This window comes from Camarhynchus parvulus, chromosome 4, assembly GCF_901933205.1.
Source record: "Camarhynchus parvulus chromosome 4, STF_HiC, whole genome shotgun sequence".
NCBI classification, from domain to species: Eukaryota; Metazoa; Chordata; class Aves; order Passeriformes; family Thraupidae; genus Camarhynchus; species Camarhynchus parvulus.
The window spans coordinates 12,146,070-12,168,927 of record NC_044574.1 but is presented as its reverse complement, the minus strand read 5'-3'; the positions used below and the strand labels follow the sequence as shown (position 1 = coordinate 12,168,927).

The following is a 22,858-nucleotide window of genomic DNA, read 5'->3' as shown; positions in this document are numbered from 1 at the left end:
CTGGTTCGGGGCATTTTATTAGCATGATGTTATATTAAGTTAAGGAGGTGAATCTGTATTCCTTGGAGTGTTTGCTACAGGTGTCTGTTTGATTTGACAGTTTGGGGAGCTCAGGAAAACCAAGGCCAGCTCCTCCTCTGTTGACCTTTTTGAGGGAGGAGGGGGGAGTCAAGAGTGGTAAGGGCATAAAGTGACAAATTATTACAACTACATAGCTTTGTCCATATTACTGTCCTGCTTGGTTCTTGCTGAATGATTAAATTTATACTGGTAAATTTACTGATAGAGAAGATGCCTTCTGAAGTTTGATATTGCTAAGTCATCCTCAGTTAAGTATGCGGTATAAAGGTTTATATTTAGCACTTCAGTGCAGCAATACAATTAGGAATAGAACATTGCTTTCTTTCTCACTTGGCTGCAAATAATTAAGATTTACAGTTAGCATATAAATCATTGCTTCAGTGTATGATTTTTCAAGTGTGTTTTTCTGACAGTGAATTAAACAAGCTAGTCAGACTGAATAAATGATATTCTCTTTTTCATAGTACTTGCTTGTGCTTTAGCAACATATATTCACATTTCTCAGCAATTTCTGGGCAGCAGTCAGGAGAGATGAGAAACTCTTAGATCTTGGAAAAATGAAATCTTTATACCACCAGGGTGACACAGCAAGGCAAACTCTTTTCTGTGCCTTTCTGTAACTTGATATTTGATCGGCATTGCCTTTGGAGACAGAACATGTCCCATAACTATATGCACAATAAGACTATGTTAAATTCAGAAGATGAGATAATTTTCTTGGGGGTTTGTGTAAGTTTCTCCAAGTATAATTGGAACTAGACTTCCAACAATGGAGTTGATACTGGGGAAACTGTGCAGGGGATACAATAAGCTGCATGGTCCTCCCTCATTACCACTCCCAGCTCTAGGATGACACACAGGGGACCTCTGGGATCTTTCTCACTAGTTCCAGGTTGCTGAGTTAAGCTGTGATTCCAGCTCTGTTTGCTGTTATGGAAAGTGTGAAGCGCAATCTCCGAGCACAATTCCTGAGCATTGAATAATGACAATACAAATACCCACACAGTACCCACCTCACTTAGTTTTCCTTCCAACAGGAAGGGTCATTTCAGGCTCTGAGTTGATGTTTAGTATTTCACTGACTGGAATTCAAATTTTATTCCATTGGAGTGACATGGGGTTTTTCTCTGTGGGTAATATATCGGACTATTTTGTGTGTATGTTTATTATGTAGAGGAATAAAGAAGGAAAAATAGACTTATAGGAATATGAAGAAAGTGTTTATTTTTTCCTCTCCTGTCCTGTATTGTTAATAACACAGTGTTTAAAAAGAAAAAATAACACAGTGTTTAAAAAGAAAAAAATACCTGGTCATTTTAAATTGGCAAGACTATGGGAGGGTTTTGCATACAGGTGCTGTGGAAGCATTTTCTCTCCCTCTCTGCCACATATGTGGGTATGCCTTCTTACTGTTCTCCTTTCCACCTTCATGCCTGATTTTCTGTATCCTTTTAACATCCCATTCCCACAGGTATAAATTGTGCAGCAAGAAGGATCAGGCCTAGCTTTTGAAATGCATCTTAGTGATCAGTGGGTCATTGAACTTCTATCCTGAGACTCTTGGCTAAATCTGCAGCAATACCATGCAGTAAATGTGACATGCTGTGTTTGCAAAGCCTTGGGTATCCAATGGTGCAACAATGTGACCTGTAGTTTGAAACCTCTGTGTGAATGTGTCTTCGTGTTCCATGGAATCATTTTGACCTCTAACTAATGTATTTATAGGATTGGATTTATACTAGGAATAATTTTTGTTGATTTTTTCATATGTAGTTACTGTGCAAAAAGAACAGTATGTCTGCTGAGATATGTTTACTGTATTGCTATATTTCTATAACATTAAAATTCTTTTTAGTAAGTTATGTTTTCTGTTTTTCTTTTCTTTTTTTCCCATGTGGTTTTGTTGTCATGCAGAGCTCTGGGATTGAAACGTTAGTGGAGGAGCTTTGCTCCAAACTAAAAGACCTTCAGAGTAAGCAAGGTGAGGAAAAAATGTTTAAACTTCTGAGGCCATGTATTGTATTTATCAACTCTGCAACAGTCTGAGATGGGGGTGGGTGTGGGGGAGTAGGCTGTTTTTCAGTAGCTTTTAGTACAGGCTATGCAATTTTAAAATACATTTGAATAAATTCATTCAAATAATTTAAGCAATTTTGTATTGGTACGCTTTTACTAAGAAATAGCCAGTCACAAATGGAACTTTCTTCATGAAAAGCTATAGCTATTCATATCCAGCTGTGCCTGCTTTTTTAGTAAATATTACAAATTCACCATCTCCCCTTCCTACCAAAAGTAATGAAAATAAAGTAAGCTTGATTCTATTCCTTTTGTGTATTGATGCTTGCAAAGACCAGGTTTGCCTCAAAATAATTATGTGGAAACTATTTGTGTGAAAAGCATCCAAATAACCACCACTACTTAAAGTTTCTGGGCTATAGGGGAATGATAATGGGCACTTTATGATGTCAAGCTTGGGGAGAGGGAGCATAATGTGAAGTTGTATTGTCTCCAGTGACATAAATGTTTGCTCAGGCACACAGCAGCAGCCTTGGACAGTTAGAGTAAAATTAATATGCTTATTATGTAGTATAAGTAGCTGTAAATAAAAGAAACATTTACCTGCTTAAAGCATGGTTTTAGCTGTTTCCATTCCCTGTTTTTGTTTTTAAACAGTAATCATTAGTCAGCTCTTAGTATTTCATAATGCTGTGAGTTTCTTCCTGAGTAAGGTGATGTTAAGCATTTATTTTGAAAATAATAAAATAAAAAAATAGTATGTCTCAGTTTTTTTGTTTTAAAGGTTTGAATAGAAAGAATTAGAAAATCTTCAGTCACCTCTCACACAGGAAATATGCCTTTACATCCACTCAAAGCTCGAAAATTACTGCAAGGATATTTCCTTTCAGTGAAACACATGAGAAGTGTGTGGCCAATAATGAAAACATTTAGTTAAATAGTTGATTTTTAAGGAATACTTTTTGTGTCTGTAGCAATGCAAGAATGAGATAAGGATTTGGATAGGGAGCAATTAAACATTCAGCAGGAATCCTCCCACTGCTAGCCGTGAGGTTGCGTGGAGCCTGCTGGCCTGTTGTGTTTGATCAGATTTGCAGGACTGGACAACTGTGAAAAACTTGAATCTTGGGTGGTAATTCATAATTTCTTAATGTTATTTACAGTGTTGTATGGAAATGTAACTGCTATTACAGTTACACATCCTGGTGCTTTTTGTTAAATACTGTTATAAAGTACACCGGCTTTTTTGAATTTTTCTGTTAAGCATTTGGAATTTTCTTCCAAAACAGAGGAGAAGATTCACAAAAAGTTAGAAGGCTCTTTGACTCCCGAGACTGATTTATCTCCCACAGCAAAGGATCAAGTAGAAATGTATGTATTTTTTCTTGTTATTGTCTGAGATGCTTTTCTCTTTTTATTCACATATTTTAACACAGAGAAGTTAACTCAGTGGGGAATCTGGAGTTTTGTGGATATTAAGAAATACATTTCTTTTCAAGCCATCTTCTTTTGTTAATCTTGTATATTTAAATATAAGCACTTGGTACCATAGGCTAGTTTAATTTCTGTCAAAACCCAGACTGCTTTTATTTGACTATATACAGAACTCAAACCATACTTAATTTTAGTTTCCTGAAGACTAAATCAACCAGACAAAAACCTTTAAAACAATATTAATTGCCATGTAGATTTACAAGGAGGGAATCATCTGTTTCCTGGATTCAGATCTCGCTGTCTTCTATTGCAGAAATGGCTAACAAACTCTCTTATAACCTTTAAACTCTTGATAACCAAAGTGGTCTCCTAGTTAGCAAGTACCTGAGTCCAGTGTTACTGAACTACCCAGGAGTTTTGTCGTTGACCTCTCTTGGAGATACAGCTGCTTCTGTATCTCTTAATAGTAGCAACAGCCTAGTAGAAATGTTACTAAATGGATTATCTGTGTTCAGGGAATTGATTGTGCTAATATGCATTTCATTTAACTTAATTCTAAAAATTTTAAGTTTTCATTGAAATACATGTGATTCAGTAAAAATCTCTACCACCAAACACATACTACTATAAATGTTGCAGAAAGCCATATTTTAATCTTGTACCTCTTGCATAAAGCTATTAAGCATCTTAAACTACTCAAAAACTACTCTTTTTAATAGCTTTTTCTTAATAACTGCATGATCAAACTACGTAGAACTTAACAATGTCTCATTTCATAAATGAGAATTTTAAAAACTGAAATTCAGGACTTTCTCATTTATAATCTAAATCAAACATTTAAGAAGACTGTAGTGAATTACCACATTATCTAATAAACCTGGAGCCACTGTTGTGAGCATCTAAGATTTCTCTCTACGTTGATGTTTAGTAGTCTCTGAAAAGGAAATTGTTTTACTTGTATGCAGTATATTTCTAAACATATATTAATATAAGCACTTTTAAAGCTCATTTTAATTTTCCCTTTGATATCATTTAAATAGTGCAGTGAGTGGCATGTGCGTATGTAGTGCAAACTAGATTTTTAGTAATTACTCTGGTAGTGTTTTGCTGTGGTTTTTTAATGCTTTTCTGAAGCTCTACAATCCAAATGTCCCTTTTGTTTTGCTTTCAGGTACTATGAAGCGTTTCCTCCTCTTTCTGAAAAGCCAGTTTGCCTGCAGGAAATTATGACTGTATGGAATAAATCCAAAGTATGCTCTTACTCTAGCTCCTCATCTTCATCCACTGTTCCACCAACTAGCACGGATACATCTTCTCCAAAGGACTGCAATAGTGAAAGTGAAGTAACTAAAGACAGAAGTAATAAAGTGTCTGCCACTGTACAGGAAAGAACCCAGCAGAAGAAGAGTAAAAACGAGAAAGAAAACAAGTTCAGTAACAACACCGTTGAAGAGAAGCCTGTTTTGTACAAAAAGCAAGTCCGACATAAGCCTGAAGGGAAGATGCGTCCCCGCTCCTGGTCATCGGGATCCAGCGAGGCTGGCTCAAGTTCTAGTGGTAATCAAGGTGAATACAAGGCATCCATGAAATGTATTAAAGTAAGACACAAAACAAGAGAGGTTCGGAGTAAAAAAGGGCGGAATGGGCAGAGCAGGCTATCAGTGAAATCTGGTGAAAAGGTTGATAGAAAAGTCCACAGCGGAAGCAGCAGCAGCAGCAGCAGCAGCGGGTCCATCAAACAACTGTGCAAAAGAGGTAAAAGGCCATTAAAAGAAATTGGAAGAAAAGAAGCTGGCGGTAGTGATGGAAAAGATTTGTATTTAGACAGTAGAAATGAAAAGGAATATAAAGAAGAGCCCTTGTGGTATACTGAGCCGATTACGGAGTACTTTGTTCCTCTTAGCAGAAAAAGCAAGCTGGAGACTACGTACCGCAACAGAGAAGATATATGTGGAGTAACATCAGAGGCTGTAGAAGAGTTGTCTGAATCAGTGCATGGTCTTTGTATTAGCAACAATAATACACATAAAACATACCTCGCAGCAGGTACTTTCATCGATGGTCACTTTGTAGAAATGCCTGCAGTTCTAAATGAGGATATTGACCTCGCTGGGACCTCAATATGTTCTCAACCAGAGGACGACAAGTATTTAGATGATGTTCATCTGTCAGAACTAACACACTTCTATGAAGTGGATATTGATCAATCCATGTTGGATCCTGGTGCCTCAGATACGATGCAAGGGGAGAGTCGGATTTTAAATATGATTCGACAGAAGAGTAAAGAAAAAACTGATTTTGAGGCAGAATGTTGCATAGTGTTAGATGGAATGGAGTTGCAAGGGGAAAGTGCAATATGGACTGATTCGACCAGCTCTGTTGGTGCTGAAGGGTGGTTCTTGCAAGATCTTAGTAACTTAGCTCAATTTTGGGAGTGCTGTTCATCTTCTAGTTCTGGTGATGCAGATGGGGAAAGTTTTGGAGGAGATTCTCCAATCAGATTCTCCCCCATCCTAGACAGCACAATGCTTAATTCACACATGCTTGCTGGCAATCAAGAGCTCTTTTCAGATATTAATGAAGGGTCTGGTATAAACTCTTGTTTTTCAGTGTTTGAAGTGCAATGCAGTAACTCTGTTTTACCATTTTCTTTTGAAACACTCAACTTGGGAAATGAAAATGCAGATTCTAGTAGCACTGCTAATATTCTTGGGAAAACACAGTCTAGATTGCTAATATGGACCAAAAATAGTGCCTTTGATGAAAATGAACACTGTTCTAATCTTTCAACAAGAACCTGTAGTCCATGGTCACACTCGGAAGAAACACGTTCAGACAATGAGACTATAAATATTCCATATGAAGAATCCACGCAATTTAATGCAGAAGATATTAATTATGTAGTTCCTAGAGTGTCTTCGAATTATGTAGATGAAGAAATTCTAGATTTTCTGCCAGAAGAAACCTGCCAGCAACAAGCTAGAAGTTTAGGAGAAATGCCCACTTTGATTTTCAAAAAGAAATCTAAGCTAGAATCTGTCTGTGGTATTCAGCTAGAACAAAAAGCAGAAAGTAAAGACTATGAAACTACACAAGGGTGTAGGGAAAGCAGTCCACATGGAGATGGCTACAGCTCAGGGGTTATTAAAGATATTTGGACAAATATGACAGACAGAAATTCTGCAGCAATGGTAGAAATAGAAGGAATAGAAGATGAATTGTTTTCAACTGATGTAAATAACTATTGCTGCTGTTTGGATACAGAAGCAAAAGTTGAAACCCTCCAGGAACCCAATAAAGCAGTGCAAAGATCAGAGTATCACCTTTGGGAAGGTCAAAAGGAGAATGTAGAGAAGAGAGCCTTTGTCTCAAATGATTTATCAAAAGTAGATGGTGGTGACTATACCACACCATCAAAACCCTGGGATGTTAACCAGGATAAAGAAAACTCATTTATACTTGGTGGTGTGTATGGGGAGCTCAAAACATTTAACAGTGATGGAGAATGGGCAGTGGTGCCACCTGGTCACTCAAAGGGGAGCTTACTGCAGTGTGCAGCTTCCGATGTGGTGACAATAGCTGGCACAGATGTTTTTATGACTCCAGGTAATAGCTTTGCCCCTGGGCACAGGCAATTATGGAGGCCGTTTGTGTCATTTGAACAGAACGAGCAATCCAAGAGCGGAGATAATGGATTAAATAAGGGTTTTTCTTTTATCTTCCATGAAGACTTACTGGGAGCTTGTGGTAACTTTCAAGTCGAAGAACCAGGGCTTGAATACTCATTCTCTTCCTTTGACCTGAACAATCCATTTTCACAAGTTCTTCATGTAGAGTGTTCGTTTGAGCCAGAAGGAATTGCATCTTTCAGCCCTAGTTTTAAACCTAAGTCGATTCTGTGCTCTGATTCAGACAGTGAGGTTTTACACCCCAGGATATGTGGTGTGGATCGAACGCAGTACAGGGCTATACGGATTTCTCCGAGGACTCACTTTCGCCCAATTTCTGCATCTGAACTTTCTCCAGGTGGTGGAAGCGAGTCAGAATTTGAGTCAGAAAAAGATGAGGGAGGTATTGCTGTCCCTCCCCAAGTAGATGTATTTGAGGATCCGCAAGCAGATCTCAAACCTCTGGAAGAAGATGCAGAAAAAGAAGGGCATTATTATGGAAAATCAGAGCTTGAATCTGGAAAATTCCTTCCCAGATTAAAAAAGTCTGGAATGGAGAAGAGTGCACAGACATCATTGGATTCCCAAGAAGAGTCGGCCGGGATGTTGCCAGTAGGAAACCAAGATCCCTGTTTAGAATGCAGTATGAAAGAATCTCTAGAAGGGAGAGTGGTGGAGAGCTCTAAAGTAAACTGCAGAATAGTGGAGCCACGTGAGGAGACTGGCAGGTTTTGCAGTTGTAAAGCAGGGTGTCATTTCCCCACGTATGAGGATAATCCTGTTTCTTCAGGAGAGCATGAAGAGGTATGTGGATATATAAAATTACAGAATTTGCAGCTGGCAGCTGATAACCAGCAGTTTGTCATGTGACAGTTCAGTTTAAATGTTTGTGATTGTATAGATCTCTAGAAAATACAGTTTTGTAGAGAAACTGGAGGTTCCATCTGAACGTAAGAATAAACTTGCTTATTGTAAGGGTGACCGAGTGCTGGCACTGGTTGCCCAGGAAGGCTATAGAGTCTCCATCCTCGGAGATTTCAAAAGACATCTGGACAAGGTCCTGGGCAGCCTGCTCTACTGGGCCCAGCTTGAGCTGGGGGAATTGGATGTGATGACCTCCAGAGTTCCTTTTGAACCTCAGTCGTTCTGTGATTCTGTGAAAAATTAGCCATCTTCAGGTATTTTGGTGTCATCTTGCATACCTTTAGAAATATATGCATGTGTACACTCATGTGACTTTAAAAATCTGTTTACCTTAGGTTTTTAGGTTATCTGATTTACATATAAAATGTTAAAATGTGCATAAATTTTGAGTAATGAAATATTACAGATTTTGATTCAAACATATTTTAAAATTCTGAAGAAAAAGATCTGAAGTCAGTCTTTTCAATATAGTTTCTTCCAAGTAGAAGAATTTGGAGTTGAACTACTGGATGTAAACTTCAGCAAAGAAAGACTTGTAAAAAGGCTTAATTGTCTGGAAATTAAAGCATCCTCTTGTCAGCATATAGCCAAAAAGAAATAAAACGTGGATGCAAAATATCCCTCACTACCACAGTACCGTAAGAAAGCCTCAGCATAACTGTTGGTTAAGCTCAGAGGTTTCTTTCTGGTAATAGTAGCCATAAGTTAAGTAATAATCAAGATTAAAAATCCTCTCTAGCCAAAAGTACCCTGAGTTTTTCTTGCTGTGAGCTGCCTCTGTTCTTGAGTAGAAACATTTAACTATCAAAATGAATTAGATGTGTGGCCAGCCCAGAGATACTGTCTGGATAGCTATAAGTTACATCTTACATTTTCTTTTCTTTACATTGTACATTTTCTTTTCCTCTTCAGCCTCCTCTTGCACATACTCAGCAATTGTAGTATTTACATTTGGAGGAAGTTTTTCCATTTTCAACTGAAGAGTTGCACCCAGCTTGTGTTGTGCAATTGCATATTTCTCAGTTATAAGTTTGAAACATTAACTCATACATAGGCAAGCTAACCTTTCTCTTGCTAAAACTAAATCTCACCTTTTTGTTTAACAAAATCAGACTTTCTTATTTTCCTGCTTCCTTATTTATTTCTTCTCTCATCCTTCTTTAAACTAATTGCTTCTTTTTCCAGCATCAGTAAGCTGATATCTGCTGCTTGCACAAGAGAATCAAGTTTGTGACTTTTCCAGACCCTTTCTAGACATCTTGGTTCCTGCAGCTCTGTTCAGAGAAGTGGCTTCAGAAATCTTTTCTGGAGTTTGGGAAGTTTCTGTGTTTGTGCCAGGCCTTGCAGAAAGAGCCATCAAAAAACTTAATGAACTTAGACTGTAAGTCAGAACAGATTCTGGAATTGCCTTTTACCAGGAGTAAGTGAAATCTAACTTCATCATGCAGTAGGGCATAATGGATGAACAAGTGATTTTACAGTTATTTGTGACAGCAAGAGCCTGAAGTTCCTTCCAGCCCTTTTCAGATCTTCTTTCTGGATGTGTAGTGCTCTGTGAGGTTGCTTTTTCTCATCTTCACTTCAACCACTTATCCATTCAAGAAACTAGTGAGTGGCTGGTATATACAGTGGTACCAAAGCTTATTACCATAAGCTCTGAGGCTTGTAAAAGGTCTTTTGGTAGTGAACAGTGCTCAGAAAGCCCTGGTATTTCATTTTATTTGAGTTCCTTAGTGCAAGAGGAAAACTTACTGCTTGCCTTGCTCAGGTCACATGATTTTGTAGGCATTTTCGTAGCTTCAAACCACTGAGAAGTACCCAGGGCCAACAACTCTCTCAGCAGTCCAGACTCCAGTTTGGTTTGCAATTCAGCTCTTCCTGGGGGGCTTGGGGAGTTTGATTACCCCCTAAGCTCAGACAGCCTGGGTTAACTTGTCCCCCTCTGTATACCATGTCTCCAGAAGGTGTGTGCACACTCCAGGCTTTTCTAAGCACCTGTAGTTGGAGTCTGAGGGTAATTGGCTTTTGGGCTCAAGAGCATTTATTTAAATTTCTTATTGTGCTTAAATGTCTGTAAAAGATGTGTGTGAGCTTTTTTCTTTTTAAGAGTGATATTATTTATTTTCATGAGCATTAAGCTAAATCAATATAAAATACCTAGATTTAGGACAGTCTAGGAGCAACTTTTTTCATGGACACGCCACACATACATGCATGGGGGAAAAGCAGGCACTGTGGTGTGGATTTATTAGTATAGATCAATATTTGTAAAGATTTTTTCTAAAATGAAACTTTCTGTGCTTTTATGCTTGACTTTGGACAGAAATGAAAGTCATTGTTTAACTCAGTCATCTAATGTAGTTTGAGTTGTGTTCTGAGGTACTTCCAGTATTTTTGCATAAATAATGGATGTGAAAATACTAATATAAACCAAGTGTAATAGTAACACGTTCTGTTTTGAATCACTTAAGCTTGAGTTATATATGTGCTGTGGAAGCACACATCTCTGAATACCTCCTATTTATGAACAAGACTGTAGGAGAATCTGGTTCAGTTTCCTCCCTCTTACCTTCTATTTTAGAGCATTTGTTTTAGAATTACAGTGTATTTTGGAGCAGGAATTTGCAAACAGCTCCTACAGATTTTTTTCAAACATGAATGGTATTTATATATCTAGCCGTAAGATTAAAAAAACCTAAAATTAAACCAACAACAAAATGAAACCAACAAAACAATTTTTAAAAAAAGTCCAAACCAAACAACTTCTACAAAAAACCACCAGCACATGCCACCCAAACAACTACATAAAACCCCACAAACACAGCTCCCTTGCCCCCCCAAAGTACAGTCCTTTTTCTTCTGAGTAAATGTTCCTACTGTTTAGCTGTGGAGTCATGGGTAAGTACACAGTCTGCACCAGTTAATGGCCGGTGCATATACCAACACTGCATCTCCTGTCAACACATTTTATATGGGCTCCAGTCCAGCAGGTGTGCTCAAAGAATGCTCATCCTGTCTGGTCCTTGAGATAAATAAAAGGACCTCTGTGGTTTTAAGGTCTGAACATGCCTGAGACACTGGTTTTGGGGATGAGGAAATTCTACTGACAAAAACTGTTTGTGTATCTCATGACTGAATTGGCCTTGAGATTTGGTGAGGTTCTGTGCTGGAGTGGAGTAATGCAGTGGAAGTGCATAACCCCTTTAGAAAGGGCTGTCAAGAGAGGAAGGGAGAGGGGTGCTTTATAAACATTGGTTCTGAGGTCAGCAGGGTACAAGGTAAGCTGTCATAAATCCAGGTAGTGGTAAGAGAGAGACAAAATTTGGAGGTGTCTCCTGTGTGCCTTAAAATCAGGGAAATCAAGTGAGAAAAGAGCATGTAGAGTCATCCACATGCAAAGCAAAGGACTGACTGTAAATAGTGAATAATCTGGGGGCTATCTAAGACAGGACTGGGCCAGATAGTCCTTAGTAAGTACTGATCATGGCAGGTGATGAAAACACCTACAAAGACTCTTAAGCTCTAACCTTCTAATCATGAGAACATTATTTTGCAGAGATATTGAAAGGATTGTATGAAAGAACTTTAAAAAGATAGAGTTCACAATAACAGTTTAAAAATCATGAGGGGAAGACCCCAAGGTTTAAACAAAGCAAATAGAAAAGATTTGGTGCACTTGAAAGTTCTAGAAGTAAATCAGAAAGATGACAGAAAGATATTTGATAAACAGAACTAGCAAGCTTGGAAAGCTATGAAAATGTAATATCCAAAGTATTGATTAGTGCATCTGTTGTAATTTTTAATGAAATACAGATACTACACTGTAATATCAGGTTAATACTGCTGTTTCAGTTAGTCACGGCAGTATTAACGTGAATATGATGAAGAGCAGCAATAAATTGCCTAAACTGTAAATGGCCCAAATGTATGAGTAACAGGAAGTTTCCAAGTATTAGTTTAGGAGAAAGATTGCACTCTCAAAATAACAGTCAGTGGCTTTCTAGAAGACAACAGAGATGATTATTTTTTTTTAGTATGTGGCATGTTTATGAAAATCCCTGATAATAACAAACTGGGAAGGTCTGCAGGTACTCTGGAAGACAGGATTAGAATCAAAAAGTTGTTAAATCTGAACAGTGTCTGAAACATAACATGCAATACTGCTGGGACAACTAAAATTTCTACAGAAAATAATAACCCTCTTTGCAAACACTATGGGAGGAGTGACAGGTGAGGAAGTGATGTGAAACAGAAAAGCATTTTCAAATACATTGTAGTTGAGTGTAAATCAGGAATGATACACTGCAAAAGACAGCAACATGGAGATCCATGAACAGGAATACCCTTCTGTAAGAGCAGAGTTGCTCTGCTGGAGTACCAGACTCCTTGTATCAGGAAGGACGTCTTAAGGAGAAAACACAAAGGTCACTACTTAGGAAAACAGAGTGAAGGAACTGGGGGTGTTTCTTCTCAAATAAGGGAGACTCTGAGCAGAAGCAGCAGTTTTGCAGAAGCCATGTTCGTAGTTCGAGGAGATAAGGGAAAAGCTGTGTTCTCTGTAGGCTCCAGTAAACACAAAGGAACTGGATGTGATTACCTTAAATCACACTAAAGGAAATTGAGGAATAAGAATTGTAACCACACAAGGAGCATACTGTAAGGCTCAGTTATTTTTTAGGGAAGCAGTGGAAATTCTGCCTTGATGAGACTGAACGTAAGAATAGTGCATTGTAGTTGATTCCAGCTTTGTGCAAGAGTAGAGGCTAGATTATCTCATAGAGTCCTTTCCACATATATTTTCAGTAAAATTCAACAATGAGGTTACTGCCAGGTAGGTTTTAAGAATATAAAGTCTAGACTCAGCTCTCTTTGTTCACTTGTGACTGACTTCTTGAGCCAAGTGTATCTTCACTGGGTGGCTGATGAACTAAAATGAGGGCCTGATCTTTTGGAATGGGAGTCAATGGGTTCATTGCTGCTTTGGCTTCTGAATTATTCATGTGTTGTATTCTTCCTGATAGTAAGGGCTTGCAGAGCAGGTTCAAAGAAATATTTGCTTACAGATTAATATGATTCTTTCTGTCAGTTGTAACACTTCTGATAATATTCATTCAGACCATACTGGGGCTTTCGTGCTTATTCTGTTCACATTCTTCAAGCTTTTTGTTACCCTTGTCAGCCATGATCCTTGTCAGCAAGCATTCTGAAGCAGTACAGCTAGTCAGTGATGGTGTTTCCAAGTTAGTTTCTAATAGTCTGGGAGAAGCCTCAGTTACCCTATGCCTAGCTTTAAAACCAGAAAGGAAACCCATCAGTTTTCTCTCCAACCTGCAGCAAAACTGGGAGTGAAACAGCATTGTAGCTGGTTTTGCCTTGCTGTCTATGAGTTTAACTTAAGAATAAAGTAAAATAAATATTAATATTTCAGAGAGGAGAGACTTCCAGTCACACTATTTAATATCAGAACCATTCTAAATAATAGCTATTTAGATGGTTAGTTGGAAAACTTAATAAAACTTTTCATAAAACACTGGAAGTGTATAGGAGTATGTATGAAAGAGGAGGAGAAGGAGACGTAAATTGAAAATCCTGTTTTAAAAGGGAAAGATTGCCAACAAAGGAAGGTAGACTCATGCTATTTGGGAGTTGGTATTTTGTATTTCCTGATGGGGAGTGTCTTTTTAATTCTCAAAAAATTTCACAATGTGAGACTGCATTTCTAGGAAACACTTAAGAAACTGTAAGAAAAAACTTTTCTTCCGCAGATGTATAAAATGGACGTTAAAAGTGTCCTCTATCCCCTCCCAAACAGCAGTTCAGCAATGAGTTGGGAGCTCTCTGTGACCTGCCCCAGCTCTCCAGGTGTTGGGGCTGTTATGGAAGCACAGGGGGGCTGAAGCAGCCAGTGCTGGTTCAGTGATGGAGCCATCCCAGAGCAGGGGCTGAGCTCTGCTGCTGCCTCAGGCAGGGAGGCAAAGCTGCTGCAGCTCCTTGTGCCCTGCCAGACTCATGCTGGCTTTGCCAGTACCTGCTGGGGTTCATCCAGCTTATCCCCTGTGCAGGTGTGACAGCAGCAGGGGAGAGACTTTGAAGTTAATAATACATTGTGGCTGTGGAGTTTAGATGCCTCTATCTATAATCAGCACAGAGTGAGGCTTCCAGGATTGAATGTATTTGTAAATGCACATATTTCTTACTATGTCCTGCTTATACCCTTGAACTGCTTCTTTTTTTTTTTTCCCTTTTTTTTTATGTTAAAAAAAGATACCAACTGATGGTTTAAGTTCCTAAGAATTTTTTTTTCTGGAATTAAGTGTTTGAATTTTTGGAGGGTGGTTCCAAAAAGACTGTTCCTGGGTCTTATGACAGGAAACCAGCATGGATAAGCTCAAATAAGTTGAATCTAGGATATGTTTCTAAATACAGCACTCTTGAGTCACTCCTTTGGTTTGAGAGGGGCTTCTCTTCATTAAGGAGTGAGTGTTTGTCAGTTTAAGTTCTATGGGTGTGTAGTTCTACAGCAGGTTAAGGAGGAACAAAAGGATGCTTATTAATCTTCCATGTTTAAACATTCTCGAGTTTACTGAGGAGGAAGCTGGATAGAAAGTCAGTGTTGAAGCTCATTTGTTAATGTTTGTTGTAGGCATTTGCACTGTTGTTTGTTTTTTGAATCATTCTAATATCTATAGAGGAGGTTACAAGGTGGCATAATCTTTTGAAAGCTAATGGGGTTACCTGAGGGACAGCAGTGAAACTGGGGACATGTGTGTTGTGACAAGCCCTTGCTATTTTAGCCATGTCCATCTATGTCATAAGGAAAGGCCTCTGGTGAAATTAAACTAATTAAAATATGAGGAAAGGGAGAGAATTTAGGCAGTCTTAGTGAATGGATTACTTCTACCGTAAAGACAATTCATTGATCATCCTCATAACCTCTTTTTCCTCATGTTGACACATAATTCTCTAATTTTGTGTTTTTCCATTGAGTAATAGTTCTGCCAATTCATCCTCCCAAACTTTAAACATGAAATTGTGCCACTTTTTGTTCGCTGTCTTCTCTGTCTTGTGTTACAATGAACTGTTTGTCACGTTGGCTAACATTTCACTGTATTTCCATCTCTTGGGTAGCTCTCTCTAGATTATAAAGTGTAGGGCTGGAAATTAACTCTGTATGGGCAAAGTCTGAGCCCCAGCATGGAGCTCATATTGGCTGTAAGAGTTCTGAGAATGGATGTTCCACTGTAGTTTGACAATCATTTCCCATTAATGTTACAAATTGAGCAGTGTGACCTGTAAGACTTAGGAAAATTCATTGTAATACCAGAATTTCTTCCTCTACATGTAAGTATATTATTTATGGCAAAATGAAGTATGATTATTGTCTAAACACTTTCCTATATTGAATACTAATCTGCAGAGAATGAGTGGCAGCCAGGAAAAGCAATGCTGGTGGGAAAAGGCGCTCTATTCTCCCCTTTTTCCTGCATCACAGTGTGAAGGTAAGCACCTCTGCCTGTTAGAACTAACTTGCTGTTGCACCCATATTAGAATGAAATGCTCCTTGTTATGGAATAGAATTGCTGCAGATGAATTGGATTTACTGTCTGTATTTAAAAAACCCACACCACTAAGCTTCCACAAAACAATCTCTAATCTCAGAGAGAACTGGGATGCTTCAGTTGCACTTGTAGACGACCTCTAGCATGATTCTAAATTGGTTTTAAAAGAAAGTGGTTTTAAAATAATCTTAACATTTACACATATTTACTTAATTCCAAAGCCTGCAATTAAATAAAAGGAAAACTCTGATTATGAAAATACTTTATTACATTTTTTAATGTTTCATCCTGAAAAATATTTCTTAGGTAGATAAGTCTTTAAAAATGTGAAAACATGATGATTACCTTTTATGGGTGTGCATAAATAACGTGCCAGTTATTCAGTGAATGTGTGGAATCTCTCTGAGGCTGGGAAGGAGAGGAATTTGCCACTTGCCCACTCCTTTCACACTGACAGACTGGGAGTTTTTCTGTCCTGCACAGAGAACAAGTCCAGTCTTAGTAGGCAGGCTGCTCGTGACCAGAAGCAGGTGTGCTTCCAGCACTCCCAGGAATCCCGGCAGCTTTTTTTGCCCACATACCAATTCACCTTCTCTGTCTCCAAAGCAAGAAGCTAAACAAGACCATTCTGAATTAGTATCCTGAATTGACAGGATCTCTGGTGCTTTCTGTTGGTACAGGCTCAGGGTGAGAAAATTTTCATTTGAGATCTGGTTCTTTAATAATCTGAAAGTAGATTAGCCAGTTATTATTTTTGAAGTGCACCTTTAAGTGCAAGCAACTAAACTGTGTTCTTGGTTCCAGAACAGCCTTACTTTGGTGTTTAGGACAGTTTGGGTGACTTCCAAGAACATCTTAACTTTTACTTCACTCCCAGCTGTAGAAGTGTGCGCAGTGCAGGAGCAGATGGGCGCTCAGAGCTGCCGTCAGTCTTCCCAGCGGGGGATCGGGGTCCCCCGCAAAGCCGAGGCGCCGGGGCTGCCCCCTGGCGGCCAGAGCGCGTCACTGCGGCAGCGCTTCCCCGAGCCCAGGAGCTGCTGATGCAGAGCCAGGGACAGCAGCATGTCTGTCAGGGACAGCGCTGTGTCTGATAGGGACACCACCGTGTCTGTCAGGGAGAGCACCATGTGTGTCAGGGACAGCCTCATGTGTGTCAGGGACAGCACCATGTCTGTCAGGTCTGTCAGGGACAGCACCATGTCTGTCAGGGACAACACCATGTCTGTCAGGGACAGCAGAGCCACGGTTTGCTCTGTGCGACTCAGTTTTTAAACAAGACCGGGACTTGATGCTCACAGCTGACGTTACTCTTCCACAAAACTTTTTCTGTATCCAGTTTTCAGTATGGGTACTTTTTATATATGGGTGTTGATGCATATGATCCATATGTATCTGTCTACATGATAGATGTTGATATTATATATATAAGTTTACTCTGGTAAGTAGAAATCATAGTCATTCACATCAATTGGGGTTCTTGAGTTTCAGTGAGGAGCAGGCTACTGTTTCAGTCTGTACTGTATGGGTATAGAAATAGGAGTGATGTGGAACCCAATGCAATATCAGAATTTAAAAATGTACTGAACCATTTATCATAAAAAAGTCATTCTTGTTCTTTGGTATTTTAGGTGTTTTCATTAACTAAGTAGCTTCTTCTTTTACTACTAGTTACCCAGGTAGGATTTGATGAAGCTTCTGTGAGGTATTATGGTGATTTCTTTATGGCTGTCAGACCATAAAACCCCCCACAAGCACAGAGTTTACACGGCATAGAGTGTGAATTCCAAGAATACATCTCTGGATGCTTTAATTTATGGTAAATGTAAATAACAGTGTTCCTCAATTCTGTTTTTTCTTCCTTTTGCATCTGAAACACCCCCACAATATAAGAGTGCTATACAAATGCCAAGGGAGAGAATGGTGTAGGAGAACTTGCAGATGTAAAGGAAGTATCCAATGATGATGAACATCTTTTAGATTTTAATATGGTAAGTTTGTCAGTGGTTTGGGGAGGAAGTTTTTTTCTTGTTTTATAAGGGTGGGCTACTGCATCTTTCCTTTCATCAGAGTTCTCAGTCTACCCTCAAGTGAAATTCCTGCAAAAACCTTCAAAAGCTTCTCTTCTCTTACTTTGTTTTTTAACCTCCTCTGCATCTTGAGTGTCCTTCTGAAAGTTCCTCAGGGTGTTGTACTTTGGGGATTTCAACCCTTTGTACAAACAGATGTACTTCTAGTAGATAAGCAAAGCCAGTTTCCTTTGGGAGCGCTTACCATTTGCTTGTCATGAGTGTTAAACATGAGTCTTCTTTTTCTTCAACTTCCAATTTCAGTAAGTGTAGAGTGAGCTGAAGTGCACTATGAGGGCAGAAAGGACCAGCAAATAATGGCATAAAGATAATATATGCTGAATACTGTCCTCATTACAAGCAAAAACCCTGGTTTTTTTTTCTCTAGGGAAAAAATTTCATGTATACATGTATTTACAGATATACCTTTAAAGTTCAGAGTGATGATAGTGCTTAGTTTAACATTGTGACATGCTTGCTATGGCTTTACTCGTTCAGATGAAAATATATTTAAAGTACACTTGCTTGAAGTTTAGCAGATCTGTGCTGTGTTTTCTTACTATTTAATACTTACTAGCAAGTTTTGGAGGTAACTTTTACAGTAATTTTTCTAACATGAACTGTGATAAAGATACATCCTGAGTTCACTTTTGATTCTCTTGCTGTGTTGTGCAAATCCTAAAATTAAGGAATAGGAAAAAATAATAAAAGCACCACCTTTTTTCCCTGCTGTTCTGCAGTCCTTTCTACATAGTGGACTAAGTCAGGAAAGAGGAGGACTTGTCCTGTAATCGTGGCATCTCTCTTGGACAACTAAAAATCCATATAACCTCCTAGCCCAGAGAAAAGCAAGCATGTTCTTTATTGTTCCCCATCAACACTGTCAGTTTAAATCCTTAGGTTTCTTCTGTTTATGAAGCAAGATGTGCAGATGATATAAATGCTGAGGCAAAACCAAATGGCTTCAGGAAGAAGATCTACTCCAGTGATAGCTCCAGCTCTGAAGACACAGCTTCAGAAGGTGGAAGCGAATGGGCTGATCCATGTGAGGAGGAGCTTTTTTCTCGAACTCAACTGTAAAAACTGCAGAGTAGAGCAGATGATTGAAAAGTAACATGAGATGGAAAACTATCTTTCTTGAGGGTCTGTAGCTCTAAAACAACAACTTGAGTTTCCTCTTCAGTTAATGGATTCAGATGTGTATTTATCTTTCTCTTCTTGCTTATTTTATAGATGAGGACACAGCTGTCCTGTTGAAGATTTTTTTTCCCAAAAAATACTGTTAAATTCTTGGCTATTTGAACTAGACTAGATTGTGTTGTCAAATCCAGAATGGATGTGCATGTGCTTGTCTTAGTAGTACCACTGCTTTTTTGCATCTTAATTGCAGTTATTTTCTTTCGTAACTGTAGCCCTACCACTATTACGATCTTCTTAGCATCGCAGTGTCTACAACTACTTCTGCTATTCAGAGACTTCAGCTTTCTGCACATTAGGCTTTGTTCTTTAAGAACTGGGAGATAAATACTTAACACTGTAATCTATCAGTGCCTTTCTGAATGCAGGAGAAAAGCATGAATGACTTGTCCAGTCTTCATTCAGTAAATCTCATAACTTTGAAGTAGGAACAACAGGGTTGTGCTTTAGAGACTTACAGAAACTGTGTTTTCTATCCTATGATTCCCCCCTCCCACAAACCAACACCGAGGATACCATGGTTTGTATTTTTGCTAACTGGAGAAGCCAAGGATTTTTTTGTAGGTATGGAGGCAATGTGGGTTTTATTTTTTTCCTTTTTTCTTTTTTTTTTTTTTTGTCCTTTTTAGCAATTTGCCAATGTGGGGCAGAAGTTCAAAAAGTAACACCAAAAATAATAAACCACTGGGGTGATGTGTGGATTGTTGTGAATTTTGTTAATGAGTAATGAGAATGTTGTCTTGTTGCAGATGAAGGCATTCATGTAACCTGCAAAAGCATCCTGTAACTGAACTTGAGCCTGAATGACTGAAACTGTCTAAAATGCTCAGTGTTCAATGTTTTAAATGCAAAGGGTCAGTGCTTCACTTGAAAGAAATCCTGTGGCTGCTGCAGTTGGCTGCTGTTGTGGCTGTAATTTAGTAAATCTTGTAGTTCATTTTGTGTTTCTGAGAGAATGTGTGGGGCAAGTTATGTATGTGGTGGGTGGGGGTAGGGAAGGTGGTGACTTACAACATACATGTGTGATTGCAGTAGTGATTGTTGCTTTATGTGACTTGCTTTTGAATTTTTTTTTGTTAACTTGGAAAGTCAATACATTGTCAAGTTGCATCTGTACAAGACTATCAACTCCTTCTGCTTTTAACACATTATGCAAATGTATAAGCCAGGAGGAGCAATATTTGCAAAACTAAACATTCTGAGTTTTTAACAACTCCTAGTTTAAAAAATGACAACAACTAACTAGTCTACGCGATCGCAGCATGTCTATAACACCAGGAAGTGCAGAAAGTCCAATACTGACTTGAAAAGCTTCACCATTATTTTTGACAGGCAATAAACCTCACAAGAAATACAGCTTTTTGAAATGTGAGCTGAGCTGCCTTTGAAATATGTTCTGCGCTAGAAATGCTTTCTGAGTAACTGGGTTTTGTTGCCTTTATTCAATTGACAGTGTAAGAATTGAAATACGTGGTTGGGAAACCCTGCCGGTTTTCGTGCAACGCTTTTGGTGAGATCCTTACTAAAACTGGCTTGGTTGCCCTTATCCAAGGACTTTCTTTTGGTCCTCCTCTTAGACTATGTTTTAGGGTTTGTATTCATACAGCAAATCTTTTGACACTTTACAGTTTCTTTTCTTAATTTATTTGCAGACTTTGAATAGATTTTATATATTTTACTTTTTCTGGAGCTTCCTTGAGAGGTTGTTTAGCACCTGCACTGAAACTAGTTAACTGTAACATGAAAGGAAAAAAGAACTTTACACACAAATTCTTCAAATCACTACAGTGAAGAATGGAATAGAATTCATTTGAGAACAGGAAGTGACCAAGTGGACATATTTCAAACACAAACTTCAGCTCAGTTAATTCTGGCTAGAGCTTCTTCCTTGGTAAGAAAGGGCTCAAAAGTAACAAAGGTGTTGCTCATAGTTACACTGTGGCATGTAATGATTCCAGCACCTTTGGGGAAAATAAAATCCTATCTTGAGCTTGGGCAATAACAAATTGTCTTTACTCGTTTTCATAGTTTAATGGCTAAAGCTCTAAGGCTTTCAGTGAGAGTTGAAGTGTGGTTTTTAGTTTTTCTTTATGGATAGAAACACACACCAACAACAATAACAACAACAACAAGAGCATTAAAGGTTGGCATACGCTGAACCGCACTGTGGGATGAAGCGCATTGCATATCCATAGCATTGAAGTATCAGTTTTCCATTCCTGGGCTGAAATTTGTTTCTACTTTTTGCTTCAAGTGGTTGTATTGTTCTGATTTCACGTACACCAGAGTAACTGATTTTGTTTTCTTGTGGAGTTACTTAACACCGAATAAAAATATAAAAGGACAATTGGATGGTGTGTGTCTGTGTGTCTTCATTTTCTTTGGCTAATGTGTATAATATAGATACAACAAGCAGTTAAGCATTAAATATTCAGGAGAAATGGCATGACATACCTAATTTGGGAGTCCTTTTCATTGCTGTAATTTTTTAAACTATTTTTAGGATGTAGGAAAATTAAATACATTGCATATGTTCTTAAAAAAAAAAGACAAAATTACCTTTGTCCACACTTTATTTCTGTAGAAATTAATTTATAATGACAAATTCATGTTTAGAAAACATGAGACCTTTTAAAAAAAATCAAACCCAAGCAAACCCAGACCCTCTCTCACATAACAGTTACAGAACTTGCATGTAATACAGGATCTAACCCAGCAGATTTCTATTTCTGCTTTTAACTTGTTCAGCCATCAAGTAACCAGTATCTCACTAATTCCATGGCTGCACCTCCTTTCAGAGAAAGGAAAAAAAGCCCCAACAGCTCACATTCTACTTGGTGGAGCGTTGTGCATTTTGGTGCTCTAAGTCTGCAGTCAGAGTAACCTGGGGATTGTGTGCAGAATGAATTCTGCTGGATTAAGAGTTCTGTGAAAACAACACAGAAATGCACACTGGGAAATAATGGAAGTCCCTCTATAACGTCCTTGGGTGAATACTTTTGTTCAAACTTGGTAGTTGAAACTTTAAAAGGCATACATTATTTCTTAAATACAGCAGAAGTAGTATATTTTCATTGCATTTATAGAAGATACTTGATAAAAGAACTACATTTCATCAGTCAGGCTTTTCAATTCCTGTATCTGAATTAATATTAAATACACATATTTTAAAGAATTAGTGTCCAGTGTAAACAATGCTTCTGTCATGCAGAAACTGCCACTGTATAGTCCTAGAGCAAGTGCATCTGTTAATGGTAGGACAAGCTGGCTGTAAATGCCTGTCACACTGTGCCTTCACAGGAGTGTCTGATGTGAAAATACATGGGAAGGCAGTGAACCTTCTGGAAAGCCAGGATTCCTTCACAGTAACTCATTCTATCCCTGCCAGGACCAGCACAGTTAAGTATTATCCCCAATGAATTAGTCATTACCTTCCACATACACACATCTCACATAATTTTCTTTTATTACCTGTGAAACTAATAGCAAAAAGACTCCAGAGGTTTGGGACAAAGGAGTCTTTACTGATACATTTTAGCTTCCTACTGTAAGACTTCTGTCCCATTGTTCAAGTTCCTCTCAAATTGTAGTATTACATGCAAATGCTTAATAAATTTTATGGCCTACCTCTGCTCCAATGGGATGATAATGGGATGAACAGGAAAAACAGCTGCCAGAGCTGACAGTGGGCCAACAAGCTGCTGAGAAAAAGCCACTGAGTGACCAAACATGGTGTCCCTGCCCTACTTCATCCACGTATAACAACTTCACCTGTAAACAGTGAGCTGAGAGGCTGAGCTGAGAGGCTGCCACGGATGCTGCCTTCTGCCTGACAGCCTTCTTGTAGGGCAAATGATTCTGGAAGGACAGTGTCTGTCATTACTGCATTTGCAGCTAATCCAAGAACGAGGGG

The 22,858-nt window shown here is 38.6% G+C and overlaps 1 protein-coding gene across 3 annotated transcripts in view; it reads left to right on the top strand.

The window, feature by feature from the left end:
• Positions 1 to 21,292, top strand: part of KIAA0232 (KIAA0232 ortholog) — a 64,059-nt gene extending 42,767 nt beyond the window's left edge. For all 3 annotated transcript variants that reach the window (XM_030946775.1, XM_030946774.1, XM_030946773.1), the window contains 6 exons: positions 1,996 to 2,062; positions 3,387 to 3,468; positions 4,703 to 8,003; positions 15,541 to 15,622; positions 17,573 to 17,670; positions 18,649 to 21,292. In XM_030946775.1, the coding sequence (XP_030802635.1) occupies positions 1,996 to 2,062; positions 3,387 to 3,468; positions 4,703 to 8,003; positions 15,541 to 15,622; positions 17,573 to 17,670; positions 18,649 to 18,828 (3,810 nt within the window). In that variant the 3' untranslated portion in view covers positions 18,829 to 21,292. The remainder of the gene's footprint in view (positions 1 to 1,995; positions 2,063 to 3,386; positions 3,469 to 4,702; positions 8,004 to 15,540; positions 15,623 to 17,572; positions 17,671 to 18,648) is intronic.
• The last annotated feature ends 1,566 nt before the right edge of the window (positions 21,293 to 22,858 follow it).